Genomic DNA, 16,908 nt, shown 5'->3' with positions numbered 1-16,908 from the left:
CTAATTAATATCTGATAATGATCATGCATTTGGAATGCACACAGGCACGCATACACACATTAATCCTGAATGCTTACAGCCTGTTTCACTTTGTTACTTGCCTCAATTCCTTCTAATTTGACATCTCACTTTACTGGATAAGATTCTGAAATGGTTTGATGATATTCCTACAAGGAAAAGCATGGGCTTGGTGACAGCTATGAATCTTGGTGGCCTTTTGTTCACCAATCTTGTGGTCGCTAGATCTCACCTTCGGGAGCAGGGCTCTGCCTGTGCCTCCCATCTGTCTTCATTAATTGAGTAACTTATTCCATATAAAGCTCCACGTCAGACCCTCTGTCTACAGTCATTGTTAGGTAAAGCATAATGCTTAGTGATGCCAAGATAATTAATCACTTAAGAGTGAGCTGACATTTTTCAGGTAAAAATCCTCTCCCTACAGCTTGTTTATAAGTCCTAGCGAAACAGCTTGCAACTACGAGCCTGTTGCAACTCATATTGGTAACTGTTGAGAAATAGAAAACTATAAAAGAAATAGCACTACATTCGAAGTCAGGAGACAAAAGTTTGAATCTGCCTTTGATCCCTAACTTTGATTGGTGAGCTTAGGCTCTTCTGTGAATCTTAGGTCTCCTGTTGTTTTAACTTTGAACATAAACATTGCACGTTGTTGCATAATTACCACGGGGGGCATTATTTTTATGTCCCCCGTAAATACAGTGACTAACATTTTGTGAGACTCAGTAATTATTTGTTGAATTGAAATTGTATATGTATGGGTATTGATATATAGATATGTTGTTATTGTGAGCAGTAGGTTCAAGAAAAAATGTTTGGATAGGTTAGTATATACTTATACAATCACCTATCTCTTTACTTCAGACTCTACTAATTTAGAATTTATATAATTTAGAAAAAGTTGGAGTAAAGCTAACCGCTGTTTAATAAGCCCTTTGGTTATCATTTTGGTAAAATGATAGTGTCAATAATCTTTTAAAGAATATACTTAAAATAGTAAAACTTTCAAAACTTTCAAAAGTTGCCCATCCATAGACAAATTCAACAGGACAAATATACATGGAGAACTTTCTATGTCTAAGGTGCTATAGATTTTCTTCTTGAAAAAGGCAGAAAGGGGCATAACCCCCATCGTCACTGAACTTGCCCATAAGTGTACTCAATAAGATTGGTCAAAATAGTCATAACAAAGGCCAAATGTGCAAAACTCTCTAATAAAGGTACAAGAAAAATGACAAAAGGCTACAACGGGAGCAGTCTGTTATGGCCAGGGCGTTGGGGGACACCTTCCCACGCTGGGCATCTCATCCTGTTCGTCTGTTCTGCATCATTTGCTGACCCTTCCCCTAGTGCCCCCTATTTCTCAGCCACACAAAAGAACAATTCTCCAGATGTGCCCAACCAGACAGGGCACGTTCTTCTCCGTACCTGAAATGGCCAGGTGCCCCCTTTCTTCTTGCCTCTTTAGTTAAGAAATGATTTATTTTTTTTTAAACTGCCTCCATGCTACCTTGTCTGTTAAGCTGTTAAGCTGTCTGACCACCCTGTTCCCTAGACAGGTAGAATCCCATCCTCCATGGCCCTAAAGCACTTGGAAATGTCCCTGGTGCAGCAGTTTGATGCTCAGAAAGGGAGGTATGTGGGAAACACTGGGAGAGTAGGCGAAACAGGGCGTGACATCCGATTGGACATGAAGGTAGGGGAAACCGGGACTTTGGGCAGCTTGGACTTGGAGGCTATCCAGTGTGTGGTCAGGAGTATGGAGTGCTGTGAACAGACGTGGAAACCAGAGGAGGGAGAGAGCAGGTCCTTCCGTAGAGCCAGCCAGTCCCATGCGCACTGCTCAGCTCTGCTCATGCTTTCCATAGTCTAATCACCTCTGTAAATCCCTTGAAAGGTTAGAGCCCTTGTCCACTGTCATGTAGCAGGCAAGCAGTGGAGCTGAGATTCAAACCGCGGCTTCTCTAGAACCTGTACTGTTGTCATTACACCTGCTCTCAGACAAGCTTGCTAATAACCTACCAGTCTCCTCCCTGCTCAGGCCACGCTCCTCTGCACATCTAGCCAGCGGAACCTACCTGCTTTTGGAGTTCGTCATTAAAGTACTTTGAAGTAATAAAAGAGCAAGCGACTTTAAATGGTCTATTTTTAAGGCTTCTCATTAATTTGAACTGGTCTTTCTTCCCAGTCCACTACAATTTTACTTTGTGAGGAAGCCAGTGGGAAGACAAGGACCAGAAGCATTGACAATTAAATCAAACAGTCAGCGCTGGAGCGCTTGCTCGACGTATGGCTCTGTGAACAGTAATGGGTGTGATGTAAAGAGGAGGGCAGCCAGGAGTTCTAAATCTGGTCAAGGAACGACCACATCCTCAAATATCCATCGCGTAAAGCGTGGTAGGAAAGCCCGGGGATACATGTCGTTACAGCAGCACTGAAGGGGTCACTGGTTCGGACTCCCGGGTCTGGTGGACATCGCCTACCCATGTGCACAGGCACGGAAGAGCCATCTCTAAAAAGGAAACCAAAAAATCTGGGTGGGTAACAAAATGCTATAAAAGTATTGCATTTGTTTTCATTTACAGAAAAGGACTTATTTTAACCTACCATAGAGAGTTACTATTTAGAAACCAACTGAATCTAAGATGTACAGTCACCTGAATGTAGATACCCATTTTTCTTCCTTTGCTTTTGGTTCCATTTTATCCATACGGCCATCAAAAGTGTGTTGTCAGGAGGAGCGGGGTGATGGTACCCCCAGCCCTCGTGCTTTCTCACGCTCTGCCAGAGGAACTAGATTATGACTGTCAGTCATCTTATTCTGAATGGCAAAAGTAACTATTATTCACATAAAATGTGTGGTCTTAATGGAATTATTAACAATAATGAGGGACTGTTTTTCTAGAAAAGATACCCTCCACTAAAGAATATATAAAAATGTTTGCTTATAATGCTGAAGATAATTCAATAAAAATCTTAATCATTAAGAATCAGAATAATTGTAAAGTAAGTATATCGATCATATATTGAGTTACCAATTTCAAAGGCTTAAAAAGAGATCCTTGTTTGCAGACCAGACCTTTAAATGTCTCTAGTTTTAAATAAAAACCCTCCAAATTTATCTTCTGTGTCATATCTTCTTCAAATATATATATATATTAAAAACAAAACATATATATATAATTTAAAATAAATAGACTTTATTTTTTGAATAGATTTTGGTGCACAGAAACATGAGTAGAAAGGTTAGAGAGCTTCCACAGACTCCCTCCTCTCCCGCTCCCGGATGTCCCTTATTATTAACATTTTGCATTAGAGTGGTACATATGTTACAGTTGATGAGCCAATAATGATATATGGTTATTGACTAAAGTCCAAGCTTTAGATTAGGGTTCGTTCTTGGTGGTGTACATTCTATGGGTTTTGACCAATATATAAGGACATGTACCCGTCATTACTGTATGACACAGAATCCTTTCAGTGCCCTGAAAGCCCTGTGTGCTCTGATTGTCCATCCCTCCCTCCGTCTCGCCTTCACCCCTCCACTCTCGTAAATCACTAGCAAACACTGATCTTTTCACTGTTTTCATAGTTCTGTCTTTTCTAGAATGTCATCTTGTTGGAATCATAGAGAATGTAGGCTTTTCAGATTCCCCCATGTCTTTCCATGGCTTGATAGCTCCTTTTTGTTTAAGTTTCAATATTAATTTTTTTTAGTTTTATTAAATTTATTAGAGTGACATTGGATAATAAAAATTTTACAAGTTTCAAGTATACAATTCTATAATACATCATCTGTATATTACATTGTGTGTTCACTGTCCAAAGTCAAGTCTGCTTCCATCACCATACATTTGACCTCCTTTGCCCTTTTCTACCTCCTCCACCCTCCTCAAAAATATTCTAATCACTAGTATAGGATAAAGTTGTAGAACGGATAGAATGCAAGCAATATTCTCTTTGTTTCACAAAATAGATGATTCTTATGTTGTCTCTTGTATATCATACTTTTAAAAGACTAAGAAGCATTTGAGTGAAATTAGCTGCATTCAGGTAATCAATAAGCATTTCTTAGCACAGGGCACTATGGTAGGTCCTGGGGATACGGTGATGGACGAAGCTCAAAGCTGACCTCAGGGCCACGCTGCTGAGTGCCGCGGGCAGACGTGATAGGAAAACCACCAGTGATGGCGGGGTGTCATGACAGCTTTAACACAGGTTGCCAGGGTGCCAGACTGACATGGTCAGACTGCCTTTCAGGAAGTTGTCTGTCAATAGAGTGCAGATAAGAAATTGGAGAGGGTAGGACATAGGACCGGGAAACAGAACCGTTCGGAGTTGGTATTGGAGGAAGGTGGTGAGTCTAAGAAAGGCTGACACCACGGTCGGGGGCAAAGGGGAGAGGAGAGCTAGACAGGAATTTGGAAGGCAGAACTGGCAGATGTAACAATCAGGTTGGGGCAGGTCGAGAATAACAGATAGGAAGGAGTCCAAAAAATCTCTCCAGGTGGAGATATTTATGACTTGATACCTCAGTAGATGGGGTTACCTTCCCCCCCCCACCCCAGGTAGAAAAACAAAAGGAGGAACATACCTTGTTTAGGTGGTAGATGCTGAATAAAGTTTTGTCATGCTGAGGTTGCTTTTGGACTATTTTAGGATTTTTTTTGAGGTTACAAATGCCTTTTACCCTCTGTTGTGCTTAGGAGAGAGACTGAGGTGTAGATACTTCAGAATCTTTCCCTTCTAAGTTGTGGTGGGAGCCATGGCAGTCAAGGAAAACATATGCAGACAAGAAGTCAAAGTCAAAATCTTGGGAAACATTTCTGTAACAAGTCAAGGAAGAGGTTTCTTCAAAAGAAACTGAGGAAAAAGTAACCAGAAACATAGGGAAATAAATATTGTCAGCACATGGAAATAAACTCAGAACAGCCAAATAAAGTACTATCTTCGATCTTGAACTTTTTACTTTGAATAATGTGTTTATTATATGATACCTGTTTGTTTATATCTGATTTCTAGATGAGAGGGGCTAAGCCTCTGTGTTAGCACATTGACTGTCCTGTAATTACTACTTCACAGTCTCAGTCTGCTTGTCCAGTTCTGACAAGATATCCTGATTTATTAAAGCAGTGATTTCAAGTGCTGAGAGGCAGTATAGAGTATTGAGTAAGATTATGAACGCTGGTGTTAGTCTCCCAGTGTTCAAATCCCACCTCCACCACATACTAACTTTGGATGAAGTGGAGTTGGTTATTGCAACTCCTTAATCAGGAAGTTGTCAAAGTTAAATGAGTTTCAGATCCGGAAAGCTCTTAGAGCCAAGTGTAGTAAGTGGAAAGTGCTATCTGCTTTAACAAATACAATATTATTTTTATCTACGAGATCCATTACAGAATTGCATGGAGAAGGTCTTGTTTACACATAATAAAAAAGATAGTCAATTAATTCAGTCCAGACAATTCAGTTGGGCGAAGACTAACATTGAATATTTGTTTGATTGAATTGACAAAACCAAATGGATCAAACAAATTATAAAACAGATTGGTCTCTTTGGCCTAAAAAGTAGTTTTATTTTTAAAATGTTAGGAAAATCAAAATTAGCATAGGCATCCAACTACCCGAAAACCTTATCTCCTTAAAAAAAGCAAAAAAGGTCTATTTTTAACTTCTTGTTATTTATACTTCTAAACAAAAACAAAAGTTTGGAATGTTACAACTTTAAAGTTGAATATCCTTTACTGAGCACCTGCCATTTGCCAGGCACTTGGCCTGTGTGTTTCTCAGTCTCACCACCATGCTGTAGAATGGGCTTCCCTTTTAAGGGTCAGGCCCTGTGCTTCAGAGCGCTCACCTCCCCGGCCCGAGATCAAATCGTCAATCAGTGTGGAGCTTGCATGGGCCACGCACTCTGCCTGATTTTGAAGCCTGTGCTCCCTCAGGTCACCTTAACCTCACCAAGAAGGGAAGCAGCCCCGTCCACCCCTACGTGCGTCAGGGGCCTTGTATTCTCAGCTCTAGCTTTCTGTTTTCTCATTTAAAAGTACCTAATTTTTTTTCCCAGATCTAAAATTCTTTGAACTTTTATGAACTAATGCAACAGAAACCAGAAGACAAGATAGGAATCTTGATTCTGCTTTTTTCGCCCTCATATGCAAATACCATTCCTCAAGTGGTACAGATTGTCATTGCAAATATGTTGAGCCTTGAGTGTAATGAAGTTCACTTGTCAGTGTCTGGGGCCCCTTTTTATAAAAGTTAAACAGGGAATCATTTCAGAAATGTACTTCTGAACCAAAGAAAATGCCTGTTTCCTGTGGCAAAAGGTGTTCCTTTTCAGCTGCTTGAGAATACTAGAGAAGCTGATGTGGGAACATGGGTGTTTTGTTTGACCCAAGCTTTTCAAAGTGCACATTCCTCCTCTGCGCGTTGCTCACACATCATTTTAATATGAAAGGGCACCTGTCTTTTGTCTCAGTACAAATTTACCTTTCAGCATTTTAGAGGGTGAAATGGGAGGTACCTGAAAAAGTTATTTTTGTTCCGTGGGTTTTGGGAATCCATTCAATACCTGGTGTTTTCTTTAGACTTTATTATGCCTTCGGCTGGGTAAATGTCATGGAAATGCGTTTAGTGACTCTTAATCCTTTTCTCTAACTAAAATTGAAAGAGACAGCAGTTCTCTTAATAAATCAGTATGTTGACTGTTTCAAGAAAAAAAAAAAAACAAAACCTGATGTGAATTTTCATTTTCCCAGGACACTTCGTTAGGATTCTGTTGTAATAATGTGAATTACACAAGCACAGGCTTATATGCATACCAAATTATATTTAATGTAAATCCCAAATGTGGAGTTAAAAGGGGTATTTTAAATGAAAATTAAGAAACCCCTCTTTTGGGGGGTATGTTCTTATTTCAATCTTTATAGGACTATTTAACTTAAGGAAATAGAAGCTCTTGCTGTTAGTTTTAGTTAACTTTTTTATTTTTCAGAGGTTTTCATAGTTTAGTCCAGGTTTTTGTTTTAGAGAACTGGAGGACAGAAATTATGCTGAAAAATGATTAGATTCTTTTTTGTTAAATACAGAAAGTGGAAATGGCTTATGGATTTGTCACAGGACATAGGGACCTCCACTTCAGACCTGAATGCCTAGAAGTTACCAACCAACCCTACCCCGGGGTGGGGGGATGGTAGTGTTAAGCTCCCAATTACTCAGCTCTTGTCCTTTGATTTTTCTTATGTTTCAACTTAAAAATTAAAAGTCACTTACTAAAACTTATTGGTATAGACATAAACCATGCCATTTTCTATCATTGCATTATTTTGCAGGATTAATATAAGAAAAATCAAAGATGATCTGATGGTACACTCAAAACTTTCAAGCATTCTGGGAGAGAAAACATATTTTTGAAGATACTGCCCCCAGGGATTCTACATGTGCCTGTGGGTTAGACAAAAGGAGTCAAGTAGGTAGGCAGGCTATTTTCATTTTTAGCTTATTTCTAGGGAAAACAGTTTTGAATGACACGTCTGCAGGTTCTAGTTCCAACGAGTTTGAGGACAATTCACAATTCCTGTAGAAATCACGTTTGCTGTCACCATCGCTCAGCCAGACGCAGGGCAGCCCTGAGCAGTGAAAGGAGGGACCCCGGGCGAGGCCTCTCTCCTTCTATTGTCCAAGCCACCTCCCTCCGCAGGGAAATTTTCCTGCGACCCGCACCTACCATTCTGTCTTTTCCACTGACTTTTTAACACTAAATTTAGCTTTCTGTTTTCTAGCAAGATTTTGAAGGAAAGAAGATAGAATTCTGTCCTTCATTATATTCTTCAGGGATCATTTATGCACATTACAATCTATCTTACTAACTTATTTATCATGTTAATTAATTTTTATTCATATCACAAAGTTAGTTTCTGTTTTCTTAATTTGTTTATAAGATTATACCCTTTTAATTGTTTCAAAGCACAAGCATAAAATATGCCATATATACAATGTAGAGCCACTAAAGTTGCTCTTGTATCTATTTCTAAAACTTGACTAGTTCAAAGAGAGCATGGGTTGTTTGTTTGTTTTTTAATGAAGTGCTAGGCACTGGGAGGATATAATCAAGACCCAGGTCTCTCTTTAACGGGGACAGGAGCCAGCTCTCTGCCTGCTCAGGGCGGCCCTCCCCGGCACCCCCTTCCCCACGGGTCAGCCTCTGACTTAAAGATAGCGTTTTCTGTACCCCAGCCTGCTTTCTTTTTTTCTTTTCTTTCTTTTTTTGAAATATGGAGATAGAATACCCAGTTTTATTAAGGAGGCAATGGGAGCAAGGAATATTATGCATAAGTTTTTTTTTTATATTAAAAAAGAAGGTATACATTTTTGTAAGAAAATTTTCAAGGAAAACTTATTTATCACTCAGATAATTAAGTTTATTATTTTTCAATATATTTTCTCCCTCCTCCCCTCCCCATTGGAGGTGTATATTCTCTGTTATATGCCTTCATTAATCACTTAGTCCCTAATAATTTATAAACTTATATGTTACTTTCAGTGGTTTTTTCATGAGTAAGAAAGTATATGCCTCACGTATTTTTGAGGCCCATTCCCTTGTCTTTTTTTTATTGAGACATAATTAACACATAACATCTTAGTTTCAGGTATGCAACACAATGATTTGATATTTGTATGTTACAAGATGACTGTGTTACAAAATGATCACTATAAGTATAGTTGACATCCTTCGACACACATAGGTACAAATATTTTTTCTTGTGAGAAAAACTTTTAAGATCTCTTAGCAACTTTCAAATATACAATACAGTATCATTGTTAACTGTAGTCATGCCGTGCTGTACATTGCATCCCCATGAATTATTAGTAGAAGCTTGTACCTTTTGATCACCTTCACTCATTTTGCCACCTTTGTCTTTCATGATCACATATTGCACTTGGCTCCACTTCACAGAATGCATTCCAGAGTTTTCACTAAGTTTCTTTGTCCACATTTGTGCGCTCACAGAAATCATTGCCTTCATTTGTTACTTTCCTGCTCCTTCCCTTTACAAATATCTATCTTAGAAACATTGCCAAACGTCTAAGCTCCTACTTCCTGATTCTTCCCTCCATGTGTCCTCCTTCCCAGACTCAGTAGAGCAGTAACTTGTCATTGTTCACAATGGCCATTGTAACACAATTGTATTGGAAGGTGTTGGGGAGAGGGGTGTAGAACTGGTTTCCAGGTAAAGTACACAGAGACATTCCTGACCCTACTCCATCCTGACCCTCACCCACACAGGGAAGACTTTCATTCTATAATGAGCAGAAAAGATCCTAAAAATATTTTTAAACTCTGAATCGGTTGAGCCTTCTCAGAGAACCACTCATTTTCTGATGCCAAAAACTCTCATTTCAAAGTATTTGATGTGAAATAGTGTGCGTTTATTTCTGAGACGACTGTTAGAATTTTAACTAAGGTCCTCAGTTGAGAATAAGTGATTATCTGTCGCCAAAATAGTCCCTCTCCTGTCCATCCCAAACTAACAATGTGTATCATATACCCTAATTCAGTAAGTTAACAGACTCAGGAAGCCTACAAAAAGCAGAAGCACCCCTCCCTTACGTCCAGGGTCAGCAAAGTTTCTATAAGGTGTCAGATGGAAAATAATTTGCACGTCGCAGGCTGTATACTCTATCGCAACTCTCAATTCTGCCATTACTGGAAAACAGCCATCAGCAATATGTAAATAAATTAATGTGGCTGTGTTCCAATAAAAACTAATTAATGGATGCTAAAATTTGAATTTCATGTAATTTTCATGTGCCACGAAACAGTCCTCTTTTGATTTTTTACAACCATTTAAAAATTTAAAGATCATTCTTGGCTTGCATGTTGAACAAAAAAACAAGCCACAGACTGTATTTGCCCTGGGTCACAGTAGATTTTCAAGTGGAAAGGACATAAATACCATTAATGAAGAACAAAAACAAAAGCAGACTGTTACAAATTTTGAGGAAGAAATTAGAGAATATTAAGTGCCTAATTAGGTAGACAGGGAAATCCATAGAGTGCCCTAGACAATAAAGTGTCTCTGCTGCAGTCCATACCGGCCTTGAAGGCCCTTCTTGAGATGTAACTGGAAGCTCTTATTCCCTTCCCTTTGCCCTTCCTTCCCTTCCAGGCCCATCCCAGTACGGAGCTTCTTCCTCTCACGTGGTCCCGAATGGCCAGGTGAGGGTCCATCAGCTTGTCCATTCCCAGGCATTCCCACTCCCCGAGCTAGACACACCCACCCTCCTACCACACAGCTGATAAAAGCTTTTTCCCAATTAAGGAAATCCTTTATTCTTAGGTCTTACACCCTCTCTGGCTGGTTCCATAGTAGCAGAGGAGATAGCTAGGAGTTGCCTGTTGGTGGCAAGAGTCAGCTACCTGAGCTCAGTGCCCTAGAGATGAAAACATCACTTACATCAAGTTGAAGTTAATTAGAACCCATGTTCATGATGTAAATTTTAAAAAAACAAAGGGATGACATGTAAATAAAAGCATGTCAACAGTTGCCACTGATATACTACTATATAGTGGCCCTGCCCTCCCAATCTTTTTAAGTTAGGGGTTTGGCTGATTGTTACTTTTTTAAATTCTGTTAAATTCTGGTCAATAGATACCTGCAAAAGATTTTTGTCTCCTTAGGACATCCAGACTGAGTCAGAAGTTGAAGTTTGGGGTTCTTTCAGTAAGTAGGCTTCAGAGAACCCTGGAGCAGTCGGTGGGCTGCAATTAAGTACATCAATATTTTGAACTATCCACTCACTTCTGAAAGGGCCATTTGCTCAATTTAGCGTTTATTTAACAGTCACATGAAAAATACTAGGTCCAGTTCAGCCTAGTGTTCATAGGTAGGCATTACTTGTACATCTCATTTACAGAGCTTACTAGTTTCCTGTATGGCATATGTCTTCCAGTTTTATTCATTCATTCATGCACTTGCTTGGCACATATTCTAGCCTCTGAGGATAAAACAGAGGAGGCCTGGTCCTTAACCTCCATGTATTCAGAAACTGGCAGAGGAGAAAGACATCTAAACAAAATCTGTATGATCTATTGTGATAGGTGGTTTAATAGGAATAGGAAGCGAATAATTTGGGAGTGCCTAAGGAAGTAGAACTGTCCAAAGATGTGACAAAGTTTAGAGGAAAGAATTACCCCTTCAACAGTTGCATAGTGAAATGCACTAGATTTGGAGCTAAATACACATCTTTTACTGGCCGTAGGCAAGTTACTTTACTTCACTGAGCCTTAGTTTTCTCATCTGTAAAGTGGGATTAACAACGCACAATTTTCAGCTCTATATGTATGAATCAACAAGTCGCTCTCTTCCCTTCTTGGGCCCTTTCCCCCAGATGCCATGTGTGGCCAGGCAGAGTGTTGTTGATTGCTGGATGGAAGTGGCAGAGAACAGATCAGTTTTTGTGGGGTTGCATGGGGACAGGTCTCCCATTCTGAATGAGAGCCAGGAAAAAGCACACCTGGGTCAACTATTGTCCCGCTCCCCCTGGGAGCTCATTTGGACAATGGATAGTGTATCTTTTCCCAGCAAAGCCTTTGCATATTTTACTGTCCTTACAAGTTGACGGAGGGGACCTGGTCAAATTACATACTTCTTCAGACTGCTTTTTACTCTGAGTTTCTCCACTAGAACCAACTCAGTGATTCCTCAGGGCTTGCCCTAATTCCTGTCACTGAAAAAGGTATTTAAACTTTACGCTGTTAAGATATCACGGATTTCTTCCCAATAGACAAGCAAAAAGTAGATGTTTATGAATGATATGTACTTAATACCTAATTTCTGGGGGTGGTGGAGTGCTTTACATTTTACTGAAATTTTGTGTATATTTTCAGTGACTGATAAATGGACATTGTACCCTAAAATAGCCTTGACCACCTCAGTGATGCACATTTCGGAGAATTGAAACCAAACATGATTGATTAATTTGTTTCCACCTTACAGCCAAATTAACCTAAACAGAGCTCTAATATCCCATTTTATACTGCTAGTGGTCGTTATATCCAAGGGCCATCCATCTATGCCTTTTGATATTTCGACTGCAAAGTAATATACCTATAATTGAAGATGTAAGTGTTCATTAAGTTGCCAGATGTCACAGCAGGAGAAACGAGATCGAAACTCTCATCTCTCTCACCCCAAACCGGCTGATGGGATGGTTAGGTTTCCTGACAAAGGATTGCGCAATGAAACATCCATTGAAAACATCAATTTGCCAATATAGAGTTCTGACTTGGTTATTACAGAAAAGTGATGGAGCACCAAAGCGTATGTCCCTTTGTTTCTTCCAGGGGAGAAACCCTACAAGTGCACCTGGGAAGGCTGCACCTGGAAGTTTGCTCGTTCGGATGAACTGACAAGGCATTACCGCAAACACACGGGAGTGAAGCCATTCAAGTGCGCGGACTGTGATCGCAGCTTTTCTCGGTCAGATCACTTGGCACTGCACCGCCGGAGGCATATGCTGGTGTGAGGAATGCTACCTGTCCAGCTGAGCGAGAGAGCTGGATCTCTTAGCGGCACCCAGTTCAGCAGGGCTGAATCCCCTTCACAGTGTTAACACAAAGGGCATCACCATCCCACGATGTCTGAAACCAGAGCAGGAAACAGAAGGAACACTTCTCCTTTCGGTCTGAAGGTAAACCCCATCGCGACTCCACGAGACACGGCTTCACGCTGGCCTGGGAGATCGGTGACACAAATGCTGAAGAGACAGGCATTGTTTTCCGTGCTGTGTACTCTGCCATTTAAAGATGTTTGTAGCTTGTACATTTTCTGAGCTGTCAGACATTTTGTTATTGATACTTTAAAGGTCATCTACCACAAATTGATGGCTAGAGCAAGACCTTGTACATGGGGATAATTCTCCCATCATCCCACCCCTTAACCCCTTTTTACAGAAATTTCAGTTCCCATCTGAGTAAGATAGAATGCACATCCAGTCCGTTACCAGCAAGCAGCATGAACGTAGAAAAGAAGAAGGTGTTGGAGAGGTTCCATTACCTGAAATAAAGGGGCACCCGGGTAGCCCTTGGCAATAGCGATGGCAGCAGCTAGATATCGCCCGCAACTTGTCATTATGCCATGCCCTGAAGAAAACCAACATTGAACCTTTCATTTGTTTGTTGTTGATTGTTTTTGTTTTGTTTTGATTCTGTTTTGTTCATCTGTTCGAGCAGAGGGGCAGCGACATTTCGGCTGGAGTCTAGTCCCAGTGTCCGCCCTGGCACAGACTGGCACAGAGCTGTTCTGTAGTTGAATAGGAAGAGCCTGTCTAAAAAACTACTGCCCCACTTCAAATTGCAGTGTTCTGTCACCTAGGCATCATCTCTTCCTGCCCCTAGTATTTGATTACAAGGAATCAGGGGGAAAAAAACTTTCTTAGACACACTGGCACCAAGGTAAGAAGAGGTGGGGCTGCCCAGGCAAAGTCAGTGAACATGAAAAATCAGACAAAGCAGAGATGGAAATAATGCGCCTCTTGAGGAGAAAAGCAATAATGAATAAAAGGACTTTCCTACAATAACTTCACTGAGGACTCACGTTACCAATTTTCATACTTACTAAAGGGATTGTAAGAAACACCCCAACATTTTAGATGTCTTGGTTACATTCACAGCACTGAGGTAATCTTTCTGCTGTTTGTTGTCCTGCTTGGTTGACTACCACAATTAAAGATTCTGCTCCCCTTTGCTTGTTTGAAAACGGTTATTTGGTGACTAGAATTGCCAGGGAGGCCGAGCAGGGAATTAACTCTGGGGTTAATGGGTCAGCCCTCCCTGGAAGCAAGTCAGCGCAGAGGGAGCGCTCCCCAAGGAGAGCCTGACACGGTGCTAGTTCCCTCACTTGGAGAGCGGAGCATCAGTGACTCTCCAGGAGGTTCTCCTATACAGATTTCCTTTTGTAAACTGTATCAGGACCCAGTGGTCCCGCATCGGCCTCTGCAGGGATGTTGAACCCACTCATCCTAGACCTAGGGTGAGAGGAAATTACAGTTCCATCAACCCCCTAAAAATATGAGCCTTTTTGGCAGTTAGCAAATTATACAGTAAGCAAAGCAATACATCACCAACAAGCATTCTTTCAGAAAAATTATCATATTATTTTCCCCCACTAAAAGCTGTTTTTTTTTCAGCTTTATGTGGCTAAGGGGCTTGGTGAGGTTTTTAGTTATTGTTGTTGTTAAGATTTTATATAGCTTAGATATAAATGTTACCAGCATATAGATAGACCTTTGCAATATACTTTAATTACAAACACTTGATTTTGGGAGTCGCACAAATTAACCTCACAATATTACTAGCTCATTTTTAAATGTCTGAACATTCTGAAATAATTTACAGTTGCAGAATTATCCTTTTTAGAATCATCTTCTAATTCAGATAATCTTACTCTGATGAAGCAAGAACTTTAAACCTTGAAACAAAGACAATTTGTGTTGGATGGTATTAAAAGAATTTTTTTTTTTTATGTTCAAGCAACAGCATAATGATTTTCAGGTCAAATTTTGTCTTCAGAAATATGTGCTCTACATTTTCTGCCAGGTCTGAAAAATTCATCAGGCAATTTTTCTCCAAAAAGGGCTGCAATTCGATTGATAAATAGCTTCTTTAGCTACACAATCTACTACCCACCAAGCACTGGGATTTTTTTTACCAACTGGAAAGTTTTTTATCCGTACTGTATGTAACTTCTACTTCTCATTGCCTGTGACCATTGGGAATGGAAAAAAGGTTTCTTGATGCACACCAGCCTTGATTATTGTCAGCGGCACAGGACGGCATGGTGAACACAGCCGCGGAGCCCTCTCTGCTAGTCCCAGAACCTGGCTGGCAGGCAGTAGGTGAATCACTCAGGCAAAGTGTAGACTTGATTTAATTCTGTCTGTTCTCATAAGAAGGGCCAATCCTGTTCTGTGCTGAGAGAGGTCTTGCGAGTGTTACAGGTAGAGGTGGTTTATACAATTCATAGGCCTGACAGGCAGTGGGAGCTTCCTGAGTGACAGCTTGATTTAAATTTAGCATCAAACTAAATAGCTGCTCCTCTCTAATAACACAGGAAAGATTCAGGAAAGTGAGTTTTTCTCCTCATCCTCTGAGAGTGGAAACCAGACTGAGACAGTAAGTTGACTGACAGAGTCTGTCAGTACTACGCCAGTTCCCCCTTTGACTTGTCCACACTTCTAAGGAGGGATCCAAGCACAAGTAGTGAAGGAGTTGCTGATCTAGCCCCAGGACTGAAAGTTACTTGGGACTTGTCTTGGGGCATAGCAAATGCTCTTTGTTGAGTTTTCTACAAATGTTTTCCCATGGAAAGGAAAGTAGTTTGGGAGAGAAAGAATTGGATTCTTAAGTGGGAATATCTTTGGGCATAGAAAAGCCTCCTCTATTTCATCTTATGTCCATTGTAGCCTCTTTTTAAAAAGCACAGTAGATGATGAACAAGAGAAAAGAAGTAGAATCCAAAGGACTCGTCAGTTGTTCCCTAACTAGAAGCATTCTTTGGTTTTAAATTTGAAACTGTTCTGTCACTTTGCAGCGGGACTTATGTGTGTGTTCAGGAACTCACACGCAGGTGGCGGTAATGGCTTGAGAAGCTACAGTAGGCCTATCTCTTTGCATTGTGGAGATTTGAGTTCAAGGGGGTTAATATTATTTGAGAAGTTACAAGGTTCAGGCTTTGGGGTTTAAACAGATTCCCTCTTCATGTTCTGATCTTAAGTTGTTAGGAAAAAAATTCGCACTTTCCCATTCTCCTCCAGCTCCCTCCTGTCAACTGTGTGCGGATTCTGAGAAGCCTGCTTGATAACTTGTCTTACGTTCTATTACAATATTTAGACCAAAATTCCTAATGGCTTTACCGTAAAGAACATACTACTGTCTGGCATAACTTCTGCGAAACACTATAGGACATTTCTTCTCAAAAAAGAAAAAAAGAACAGTTGAATTACAGTAACATATACCACATTGGGGGAAAAAAAGAGCACTTTTTTTTTCTTCTGAAAGTTTAAGTGGAAAATAGGAAGAGGATTGTCAAGGGGAGAAAATCTTACAAAAAGGTACAGTGTTTACAATGCCAGTTCTAGGGTAGAAAGGCCATTCTCATTATGGTTGAAATTTTGGATAGCTCATACAAAGCTTGTGGTCATTTTTACACTTTTTTTAACTTCAAATTGCCATTTGTGTTTTCAACATAAGTGTAATTCTGCACTTTGAAATCAGTTCATTAGAATGATAACATGTATATGGATAAAGATGCAGTATTCCTTATTCTGTATTTTATTTATTATACTTACCAAAGCTGCAGTTGAATAAATCTGGTGAGGTGAGGCCTTCAAAATGTATTAACACGCCTTTGTTATGTTGTTATGACTGCTTAGAAATGTAGCCATAATGTTGTTATAAAGGTGTCTTAACATTTATAGTAAGGATTGACAGAGTTTAAAACAGTGTTGAGAATACCAGCATCCATGATACATTGAGTTGTAGCCTTCATATAAGGGACTGAACATGAGGTGACTCTTATGAATCATAATAGGCCCAGGAAGCCTTAATACTATCATAGTGCATAATCCAATCTCAGATTTTGCGCTTTCCTAATGCCTGTAGATTTAGGAGGTAAATGTATTCTACAGCTTCATTGACCAAATCTCTTCCTTCAGTTTTCTGAGGTAGTGCATCTCATTAAAAAAATCTTACACTTTGATTTGGTTTTGCTTACAAGTGAGGTTTGGTAAGTCGTGTCTTCCGTATTGCATTTCTGCTTGTCCCCACACTGCCATCTGCTTCCCCTGAACAGGCTCCGCCACCACATGCACACCTGTACACACGCCTGT

At 40.1% G+C, this 16,908-nt stretch overlaps 1 protein-coding gene across 9 annotated transcripts in view; it reads left to right on the top strand.

Annotated features, from left to right (window-relative positions):
- The window catches only part of KLF12 (KLF transcription factor 12), a 418,858-nt gene extending 402,578 nt beyond the window's left edge, over positions 1-16,280 (top strand). For 8 of the 9 annotated variants that reach the window (XM_054586424.1, XM_054586427.1, XM_054586426.1 and 5 more), the window contains one exon: positions 12,365-16,278. In XM_054586424.1, the coding sequence (XP_054442399.1) occupies positions 12,365-12,546 (182 nt within the window). In that variant the 3' untranslated portion in view covers positions 12,547-16,278. Of the gene's footprint in view, positions 1-12,364 lie in introns of all 9 variants that reach the window. The other variant, XM_054586431.1, reaches the window with a different exon arrangement.
- The last annotated feature ends 628 nt before the right edge of the window (positions 16,281-16,908 follow it).

This window comes from Pteronotus mesoamericanus, unplaced genomic scaffold (assembly GCF_021234165.1).
Source record: "Pteronotus mesoamericanus isolate MK-2021 breed Mesoamerican mustached bat unplaced genomic scaffold, CSHL_Meso_final contig_94, whole genome shotgun sequence".
Lineage (NCBI taxonomy): Eukaryota > Metazoa > Chordata > Mammalia > Chiroptera > Mormoopidae > Pteronotus > Pteronotus mesoamericanus.
This window is presented reverse-complemented; position numbering and strand designations above follow the sequence as displayed.